The sequence below is a fragment of the Lolium rigidum genome, chromosome 3 (assembly GCF_022539505.1).
Source record: "Lolium rigidum isolate FL_2022 chromosome 3, APGP_CSIRO_Lrig_0.1, whole genome shotgun sequence".
In the NCBI taxonomy this organism is placed as follows: Eukaryota; Viridiplantae; Streptophyta; class Magnoliopsida; order Poales; family Poaceae; genus Lolium; species Lolium rigidum.
In genome coordinates, this window is record NC_061510.1 from 26,994,986 (window position 1) to 27,006,495 (window position 11,510).

At 44.8% G+C, this 11,510-nt stretch overlaps 1 protein-coding gene across 1 annotated transcript; it reads left to right on the plus strand.

Moving 5' to 3' along the window:
• Positions 1-976: 976 nt before the first annotated feature.
• On the plus strand, positions 977-3,489 carry LOC124699545 (acyl transferase 1-like). The gene is made up of 2 exons (XM_047231833.1): positions 977-1,414; positions 2,572-3,489. Exons 1-2 carry the CDS (start codon positions 977-979, stop codon positions 3,487-3,489), a joined length of 1,356 nt encoding a protein of 451 aa, XP_047087789.1.
• Positions 3,490-11,510: the final 8,021 nt, after the last annotated feature.

Here is an 11,510-nt window from a genome sequence, read left to right on the forward strand (position 1 = left end):
TACGCGAATAGTCAATATGTACAAACTCCTACCCATACCTATATGTATAAAACTTTACGCAAACCCATTCTTGGCGTTACATGTACCCATTGGATACCGGTGGGTAGGTTAAATTTTACACAAGCCACTCGCAATTTTAGATTTATCGATAACACATTTGATTAAAAATGAATTATCTAAACTCAATAAAAGGTACTTGAGTACATAGCAATTAACAAAATATAAAAGTTACATTCTCATATTCTAACTCATAAGACAACAAAAATAGACGTGTCATGTAAGAAGTTGACAATACATGGGTATGAGTATACCCGCTGGTATGAGACTATACGCGCACTCTACCTATGACTTAACGGATAAGATATGAATACTACTCATAGACATAAAAATATATCACAAACCTTGCCAATACGAGTATAATACCCGCGGGTACCGGTAGCCCTAGGTAAAATTGACATCCTTAACCGGTGGATGAACTACAGATATATTCCCATGCTTGCTCGTACCGCAACTGGTACTAATCGTCACAAGACCGCATCAGGGCAGCCAAGCGAGACCGGTGCGAGCTGCTAGTGCAGTGAGTCGGCGAACACATCAAAGTTGACGGTTGTCGTGTAGTACCTAGTAGAAATGAAATGGTCGCGCCGGCACGACTTGATTCTCGAGGGTTGGGCTCACTCGTTCAAAGAGTCTTCAACTCTGTCGTACGTCCGTCGTCCGGCCGTGTTTTACTCTTCTGTTATCCTGCATGACATTGCCATCCATGCTTGAACGGGTCTCCACCGCCCATCGAGACCTCGGTCACCAAGTTGCCTATATATGGACGTATCGTACACAAGCTCATGCCAAACCACTTCAGCGAGTCATCTTCAGCTTCCACTGCCTCGGTACTACTCTAGCCTCTAGCACTCTCTCAGTCACAGTCTCACAGACATACACACACCGACAAGGCAAGCACTTACTCAACTCCGTCGCCATGGTGACATTCACGGCACGCCGGAACGAGCCCGAGCTGGTGCGTCCGGCACGGCCGACGCCAGTCGAAACGAAGGCCCTCTCCGACCTCGATGACCAGTTGCCGCTGAGGTTCTACGAGTCCATCGTCGGGTTTTTCAAGAGCCCGCCGGGAGAGAACGTCAAACCGGGCAAGGTGGCGAGGGGCATCAAGGCGGCCGTGGCCGGCGCTCTGGTGTACTACTACCCCATGGCCGGACGCCTGCGCAAGCTCCCCGACGGGAACAGGCTCGTCGTGGACTGCACGGGAGAAGGGGTGGTTTTCGTGGAGGCGACCGCCGACGTGCGGCTGGCGGACCTCGGCGAGCCGTTGGTGCCGCCGTACCCGTGCGTCGAGGAGTTCCTGGGAGACGCCGGCGACACGAGAGATGTGGTTGGCAAGCCTTTGCTCTTCCTACAGGTGATGGTTCTTAATTGTCTTTCTTCAGTTTTCTCTTGTACGTGTTCATATTCTATTGCTTACATATGGTATGGGTGATGGTATATCGATTTGCTACATATTTATTAGTATGATGTTTTGAGCACCATAGTAACATTGAAACTCTGGAGAAAAACCACACAGATTAAAAAGGAAAAGAGTGTTGCATCACATAATGAAATTGTAAGTGCATCGGATATAATTTAAAGTTTGCATGGATAAGAAAACAACTTGCTAGCTCCCCTCATAGGTACCATTATATAGTTTGTCAGCTTTAGGGGAGCGGTGTTTTGGAACAAGGGTCCGTATACTCTCTATATTTTGAAATGCATCTTACATACATTTTAATTTTTTTTTAAAATTGAAACTAAAAGTTCGCATGTACATCTTCACGTGCTACGTGCTCACAAAGTCGTTTCATAAAAAATCGACTTATCATGTGACGTGTGTAAAAAAGACAAAATTCAGTGCTAAAAATAATGCTTTTCACAAGATAAACTTTCTCTTTTTTATATAGACCACACAAAATATTAGTTTTTCGTGAAACTTGACGAACGCACGTATATTATGGAGATGTACATGTAGAATTTTTTGTCAAAAATTTTCGACATTTCGAAATATAATTTTTTAGTAGAGGGAGCATACACATCCGGGAGCCGAATTGAATTTCCGGTCAGCTTTATATATAAAGAATTTATCAAAAAAACATAAATAGTTTTAAAGAGAATTATGTGATTCACTCCAAACTAGTATAGACAGTAACAAAATTGGTTTAGCCTTGCTTTCATTGGTTGGGTGATTTGGTTACACGTAACTAAATTAAACATTACACCTATATTACCAAAACACTAGTTCCTATTTCCGGTGTAGAGAGACATTGGAGTTGTTGGTACCAAAGAAGATGGATTTTATATTCTTCCAAGGGACTATTGTCCAAATTAAGTATGTTTTGACACTCCAAGAATCTGAGTAGCATCCAACACAAATGAGGATTCACATTATTTATTTAGAAAGGGGAGATTGTTGAATTATACATAGTCATCTTAATTATTTTCACTGCTTATCTAAATTCCATAAGTGATTCTGAGACATCATGTTAATATTATGGCTTAATTTCACACACATGATATTATTTGCAGGTGACACAGCTAAAATGTGGAGGATTTGTTATTGGGCTTCATATGTGCCACTGCATTGCCGATGGTTTTGGCATCCTCCAGTTTATCAAAACTATCGCTGACTTTGCATGTGGCGAACTTATACCAACCACTTTGCCCGTGTGGAAACGAGACATTTTCACAGCACGTATGCCACCCTCCATTGCACATGTCTACCCAGCGTATAAACCGTTTATTCATGGTTTACAGTGCACGGGAGATGACGTGATGCTATCAACTCCACCAGAATCTATGGAAGTGCAATATTTATTCTTTGGACCAAAAGAGATTGATACTTTGAGAAGTCACATCCCAGAGCAGCTGTCCAAATCCACTACAACATTTGAGCTCATTACAGCTGTCATGTGGCGGTGTCGCACATTGGCACTAGGTTATGGGCCAAGTGAGAAGGTGCGTGTCATGTTTACTTTGAATACACGGGGCAGAAGCATTAATGGTGAAAGTGTAGTCCCGCGTGGTTACTATGGAAATGCACATTTCTCTCCCATGGTTGAAGTCACCGTGGATGAGCTAGCTACAAAGCCACTTGCATCTATACTTGAGAAAATGCGCAAAGTCAAGTGGGACACCACAAAGGAGTGTATGAAGTCAATGGTGGATTTGTTAGCATTATGGCGGGAGTGGTCACCTTTCGGTATGGACAGAACTTATGAGGTTAGTGATACAAAGTGGGTTGGAGGAAAGGCACTAAAGTTCGGGAAAGCCGAGCTGGTTGCTGCCGGCACACCTCATGCCGGGGATTTCACTTCAAAGTTGATAAGCTATCACACCAAGTGTAAGAATATAGATGGTGAGGACTCCACCGTGGTCTCAATCTTACTACCAAAACCGGCAATGGAGAAGTTTACAAAGGAGATGGAAATTTGGTTGAAGAAATGAATGAAGAACACGTACAATAATTAAGCTTACTGTGTAGTAAGCACTAAGTAAGCATAGACATATGTAATTTACTTTAGCTGTGTTGTGGTGTTCAGTTGGATACATATTCCAAAGTTGGTTATGTGCTACCATAGAACCATGTAGAATACCACTAGTTGTCACTCTCTATGTACTGCATCGGTGTTTATATTGTATTGTTGAATAAATATAAATAAGAAAAGTTATTTGAATGTATCATCAAATCATATTCATATGAGAAAGTTCTTCAATGATTGTTACTATAGGATGGAAAGTTACAAGTTAATTCCAATTTGGAAACAATAAATGGATGAACCTCCTCCCCCTCCCCTCCCTCTTCATCCTACGACACCTCCTCCTCCCCTCCTTCATCCTCCTAGCCCTCCGTATCTGATCTTATGCCCACAGTTTCTAGAATTGATAAAAAAAACTGTCTGGAATATCATCTCTTATGTCGCAAGCTCACACTTTTGAACTCTATGATCCCGTCATTACCCATGTATGCAATGTGCTCTTTCAAGGTTCTTATAACCATCTTTTTTCACTTTGAAAAAAAGTGGGAGACAATTCCTTTGTTCTGATAGAGAAAATAAAATACAAGAAAAGTGCCTTGCAAGCTGAGACATAATGTGCAGACCAAAAGACCAAGGTGGACTAGGAATATTGAATCTCAGATTACAAAATCAAGCTCTCCTTATGAAGAATTTGCATAAATTTTGTAATCATGCATATATCCCTTGGGTTAATTTAATCTGACAAGCATATTATGACAATAGAGGCACTCCCCAGTCCATCAACCCAAAGGCCTCTTTTTGGTGGAGAGATTGTTTGACACTACGGACATATATAAAGAGATGACAACTGTGGATATTCAAAATGGAAAATCAGTAATCCGTTGAAAAGATAACTAGAATAGTGGCATAAGGAGAACCAACCTGAGGTTGGGTGGTTAGGAGGGTGGTTGTACCCCCAGCCCACCAGAGTTCAAACCCCAGGTTTGACATCTGTGTGTCTCATAAAGACGGAATATTCATTCAGTGGGAGGCGACGTTCCCGTCGACAGCGAGGCGCCTGTGGTGACTTCGTCAATTTTAAGATCCAATCCGCCGGCTCAGTCTTCCGGAGGTGCTCATAGGGGTAGGGGTGTGCGTGTGTGCGTTCATAGGGGTGAGTGTATGCGCGTGTATGTTGAGCGTCTGCGGTTGTACTGTGTTTCTCAACAAAAAAAGAATAGTGGCATAAGACAAGATATGTATCCACATTTGCATTCATTTTCCAGAAACCAGAACATTACCATTGATAAGGCTATGGGTGCAAGTAGTGAAAATATATATGGTATGTTTCACCTTTCTCTTAGTACTATTGCACACGAGGAGCTTCATAATTTGGAGCAGGAATTCTTAGATTTGGATATCATGACATTTGGTCATTTAACTTGGGGAAACAATTTTTCCACAAAGAAAGTATACAAAGAGCTAATTTCAGGACACAAATTCTTTTTCTAGCTATTGCTATATGGCAGATTAAATACAAAAGAGATGATGAAACACAAGAATTGCTATGTTGAATTCTCTGAATTTATCCTTTTTGATATGTGCCCAGAAGAAACAAATATGCACATGTTCTTTGAGTGTACCTTTAGTTAGAGCTTCTGGTGGGCCCTTGGATTTGAATGGAATGTGGATATGAGCTTATATCAGATGATAGAGGAAGCAAACCAGAGGATATCATTAGATTTCTTCATGAAAATCCTGATTGCTGGATGCTAGAGCATTTGGGACCAACGAAATGATGCTATTTTAATGCAAATTTTTCCAATGTTCAGAGATGTGTTAGTAGATTTAAGAACACTTTCACTCTTACAATGCATAGAGCTAAGCCTAGCTTTAGAGAAGGGATGCAATCCTAATTTGATACTGTGTGTAATAAGTTGATACCCATTGTAAATATTCCACCCTTTATTAATAGAAACTGACACAGTAGGGAGTCTTTCCCTACTATATTTGTGTCAAAAAAAAATCCTCCTAGCCATCCTCACTCTGTCCTTTTTCACAGCTTGTCCCGTCTAAATTCAATGATGGAGAACAGTTTGCTCCGTAAGACCAAGTTTTGAACGGTAGTTCAGTATATGTTCTCTTGTTTCTATCTATAGAAATTGTACGTAAAATCGTTAGTGTGTGTGCCACTAACACATTTCACTACTGCAATTTTAGGCTGCCGAAATCCATACAGAAATTCAGACACACAGTAGTAACAAACCCAAAAAACACAAGGTTCGTTACAAAATGCTTGACATTTTCTCTTGGGTGAGGTGACCCAAAAACACGACACGAACGACCACGAAAAATTGAAACGAAACTTAGAGAAACAGATAGACCCAGTCGACAACAAACATAAAAGAGAAACAACTTCGACATTTTTTTTTTTTGCGAATCAAACAACTTCGACTTGGCTCGTGCGTGCGCGCCTTGCACGAGACCCAGATCAAATTCCAGATTTATTTCAAGCCAGGTGTTGGTGCTGCAGTGCTGCACACGACGTTGATCTATCAGCTCTCCAGCAGGAGCTTGTCGCCGTCGTTGTCCTTGGGCTTGGGCTTGGCGAGCGTCGTCTGCCTGGCGCGCACGCGCGCCTGCAGCCTCGCCATGGCCTGCATGCAGCTCACCGCCACCTCCGCCTGCCGCCGCACGTACGCGCCCCGCGCCACCGCCTGCAGCCTCACCAAGCTCTTCAGCGCCTTGAACGCCCGCCGCGCCTGCAAACAGAAACATATGTTACATATGGAAATCAACCAGCCGTCGTAGCAACAATGCGGCACACGCACGAACCAGGTGGGCTCTGAAGTAGGCCTGGATGGTGACGGCGGCGACGTCCTCCCGGGCGAAGCCCTCCCTGCACAGCAGCGCGTACTCCTCGTTGGAGCAGACCGACTCCTCTTCCCTTGCCGGTTCCTTGGCGGCGGCCTTGACGACCTCGAGGGGCGGGGTGTAGACCTTGACGACGGCTCCGCCGTTTGCACGGGGAAGTGGGGTAGTGGTAGTCGTGTCGCGGACGGTGGCGGCGACCGCGTGCGCGGCATTGCGCGGCGTCGTCTGCGCCACCGCCTTGCTCGCGGAGCTGAGCGTGCTGCGCCGCGTGGTGCCGCTCGTCGTCTTCGCCCTGCCCTGCGCGGGGGCACCACCGCCGCTGGTAATGCAGCACACGCGCTGGGTCCGGCCGATGGGCGTCGAAGGGGTACGCGGCGTCCGCGCGGGAGCAGCCGCAACAGGAGAAACAGCCGCCGCGGGTGCCGTCTCCGGCGCAGCGAAGCGGCGGGCCTGCTGCGTGCGGCGCGGGGTCCTGGAGCGGACGCCGCAGAGGCGCCTCGCGCTGGGCGTGCACGGCGTCTTGGGCGTCCTGGGCGTGCGCGTGCCGCTGCGGCCGGCGCGGACGACGTTCCCCGCGCCGCCGGTGCCGCAGCAGCTGGTGAGGGGCGTCATCACGCTGTTGTCCGCGTCGACGGGAGCGAGGGTGCTGCCACCGGACGGGCGGTGGTGGGGGCCGATGCAGCAGATGCACGCCGCGCTGCTGCGGCGGCGGGTGTCGCCGGAGGGCTTGGACGGCATGAGGCAGCACATCGCTCGCGTTCTCCCCATGGCAGAGTGCGAAGCTAGCCTTGGTGGTCGCTGGTGTAGCGGGTCGAATGCGGTGGTGCGCCAATGACTGGCCGGCGACGTGGTTTATATAATGGAAGCGGGAGACGAGACGATGAGATGTGCGTGCCTCTACGGGCGTGGGCGTGAGCGTTGTGGTTTTGTTTAGGGTTAGCGTGTGAGATTGGATACAGATTGCCATGATTTCTCTAGTTTACGTGCTATCTCGCTGAGGCGACGATGAGAACGTGCTGGGATGGAATGGAACGATCGAACGAGCCATGGGTTTCCTTTTTCTTTAGCTGGCCATGGATATGTGAACGGAAGTAACCAGCAATTGTGGCCCTGATCCAGCTCAGATTGGTTGTTAGGCCAGAAATGTGGTGCCAGCGAAAGGCCCATAGTCGAACGGTTATCTGGACATATGGACTGGAGGTAGAGAGACCAGCCCCTTTCCACGTTGAGGCCCATAAAAGAAACGCATATCTAGTTCCAGTTTCACACTTCCCACATCCAAAAAAAAAGGCCCCGTGTATTTTTTGAGCTTCAATTAATTGGACTGGCGAAGCATGTATGTTTAGAAAAAAATAAGACTAACTAAATATGTGCAATGTACCAGGGTGAATTCTTGAAAAAATATGTGCAATGTACCACCACAAGAAGTATACCATTGGCTTCTTGTCTCCAATGAGTTTCTAATGTTATAGTTTTTTTGTTTATAGTCTTTGACGGCTATAGCACATGGTTTGGAGCTACTGAAAAGAGGAATTATATGGCGTATAGGTAATGAGAAAAGTATCCCGGATCTGGCGAGATAATTGGATTTCTCATGAGTTTTATATGAAAATATACTCGCATCCTATAAATCGTCGTATTCGTCAGGTTGCTGAACTGATTGATGATCAGGGACAATGGAAAACTGACATTGTTCAGTGTACCTTCCTCCCTATAGACGTGACAACAATTCTGAGAGTTAGGCCATCCACACATCTTGATGATATGGAAACCAGAGAAATCTGAGATATTTACTCTTCGTAGTGCATATAAGCTAGCTTTTCTCAGTTCACCTGAGCACCTGAGCAGTGCATGTTTACAGCTACAAGCTCTAGATCAGAAGGGAAAGAAATGTGCTGGCAAAGCATTTGGTCTGTTGCTGTACTACCAAAGATCAAAACCTCTACCTTCAAGGCTGCATCAAATGCTTTGGCGACAAAGAAAAATAAAAAATCAAGAGGAATTAAATTAATAGGGACGTGTATGATTTGTGGTATGGAGCAAGAAGACACGCCTCATGTACTCTACAAATGTCTGCATTCTCGTCGGCTACGGGACACTATGAGACGTATATGGCATCTTCCTTCAGATCGCGAACATCGGGTTAATTCAACGGATTGGTTGAGAGCGGTGCTGGAAGCTGTACCCAAATAGATGATTCATTACATCCTCCTAATACCTTGGAGAGCCTGGTATGTACGCAACGAGGTGGCACAGATCTACAACCGAGACCTCAAAGAGATTTCTTACAAGCTATGTCAAGATTCTACGGAATTTGAAGATCTCCTTTACAGAGGATAGTATTAAGGGCAATCATCTATGCTAGCAAGTACGTATCAGATGCTAGGTTTGCCCTGTCCTAAGGAACCACCTGATAAGAGATGGACAAAACCCCCAGCCGGATGGATAAAACAGAATTGTGATGGTTAAGTCAAAGTTGAGGATGACCGCGTGAGCAGGTATGATGCTTAGAGATGAGAACGGTGACACTATTCTCGGCCTGTCGGAAGCTGCTAAATTGTCTCAACCCTCTTGATGCTGAAGCGAGAGCATGTGAGGAAGGATTGTTGCTGGCCATGCGATGGAGCGACAAACCAGTGGTTCTGGAACTTGATTGCAAAGTCCTCATCATGCTGTAAAAGAGAAGAACCATGACCTTTCGCCGTTCGCTCATATGATTTATTTTATTAGAGATTTGTGTAATAGTACTAGAACTATTTCTATTGTAAAAGTGGATCTATTTCAGAATAGGGTGAGTCAGTGTCTCGCGAACCTTGCGAGGACAAAGGGACAAACTAATCTTTGGATTGGCTCGGGACCTAAGGGCTTGTTCCAGGTGTATGACTAATACATTCTTGTAAGCTCTATCATTTAATATATCCTCTTTTATCCGTAAAAATATTTTTGTTTATAAATATTTTTTTACCTTTAAAATATACTAATATCACTAGTAGGAAACTAGCTATAGTTGGAATGCCTTTTTATGGCGCATCAAATAACCATGTGCCACTAAAAAAAATCGATGACGCGCAAATAAATAATGTCATTTCTGTGGCGCACCAACTCTACATGCGCCATAGAATTTGGCATTTCTGTGGCGCACCAATTCTCCATGCGCCAGAAATCTCATGGGGCCCGTGGCCAATTATTGGGTTGATCAATTCTGATTATTTCTACGGCGTATGGAGCTGAATGCTCCACAGAAATGTCGTCTTTCTATGACGCATGTGGCTAAATGCGCCACAGAAAGAAACATTTATGTGGCGCATGGAGCTACATGCACCACAGAAGTTTTTCAAACCGTGCACGCACCCCCCACCCCCGGATCGCCTTTTTAGTGTTCAAAAAATCAAAGAAAATTATAAAAATTTCAAAAAAAAAATCCTTTGAACTGTACTTATATTAAGTGGTATACTTGTAGGGTAAATTAACAAATTTGAATTTCAACTTTTTTGCAAACAAAGTGTAGAAAAAAGTAAAAAGGCTTTTCTGGTTGCATACGAAGTCGGAAAAATACGCACAATATATCAAAATGACATGGAGAAAATTCTACAAAAGAATTAGGCCGTTCTGAAATTTACTAAAATTCGAAAAGAGCAAAAAATTACGGTAAAGTCAAGATTTTTTCCTGCAAAAATAAAAAATTCGAAAAATAAATTATGTGGTGCACCAAATGCGCATGCCTCACATAATTGTTAGACTGGAATTTGAAATCCGGCGTCGCCCTTCTCCCTCTCTCTTTTCTCCTCCACTTCCTCCCTCCTCTCGTCCACCTCCACTTCTCTCCTTCTCCCTCCTCTCCTCCACCTTCGGCCTCCTCCACCACCCGGCGACCTCCTCCTCCACACCCAGCGACCTCCTACTCCTCCACACTCGACGACCTCCTCCTCCGGCGACCTCCTCCTCCTTCTCCTCCGGCGACCCCCTCCTCCCCCACCTCCGGTGACCCCCTTCGGCCGCCTCCTCCTCCACCACCCACCCACACACCACCTCCGGCCGGGAGGAGCGGCCTCCTCCTCCTCCTCCACCCACCCCACCCACCCACCCACCTCCGGCGACCTCTAGCGAATTTCAAAAAAAAAATTCCGGAAAAATTCTGGCGGCCCCAGAACTAGATCCGGCCGCCATTTTGTAATTCAAAAAAATCTATTTGTGGCGCACCACTGCTGGGTGCGCCACAGAAAGTATTCTGTGACGCATGCCTGCCTGATATACCACAGAAATGTCACTTTCTGTGGCGCATGAATTCGTGCGCCACATAATTCACATTTTTGTGGCGTGGATTTTGTGGCCGTGCGCCACAAAGTTCTAAAACGGTACGCCATGTGATGAGCCTTTTTCTCCGTGGTAGACTGGTAGGGAGGGGCTGAGGTCTTCCAATCCACCAGAGGCGTCTTACTCGTCATTAGGAGATGTTGTACCATCATTGTTATTGAAAAATTCAAGGAGACATGTGGTCTAGTTTTTTTATGGAGGGAGTAAGACGTAATAGAGAAGAGCACCTACTCCATGATCTCGTTTGGAGTCCGATTTAAACCGTTAGCTTCATTTGATCTGAATTGGCACCACATACCCTACTTTAAACCTGTTAAATATGTCACTCTGAGGTTGACATGTTATGGGTCTAGTTTTGATTGTCTGCGTCAGCTTTCTGTCACCCTCAATTTTTTTGGAAGGGTTAAGGAATTGTATCCATTTTATTAGGCTGGAACTACACAGGAAGTTCTCTCACATGTCAATTGTTGAAATGAGCCGGCAAAATTTCTGCAAGAATGTGTATTTACTTGGGTACTTTTTGACAAATTTTACCGTGTGCTTTGAAATTTGAAGATGTACTAAATATAAAAATCCCCCAAAGACTTTATGAATAAGAATAAATTTTACCAGAATACCACTTGAATTATCTTGTATTTATTGGAATTATCTCAAAATTTTATTTGTAATTTGGATTTTTAACCTAAAAATTGAAGGTTAAACTAAATGAGCAGATTTATATCAGAAATACCGTGTCCAAATGAGCTTATCAAAAAGCACGTCAAGCTATGTGTGATTTCGCCTTTTGTTATTTAAAAATATGTGCACCTTGGAAATCATAGC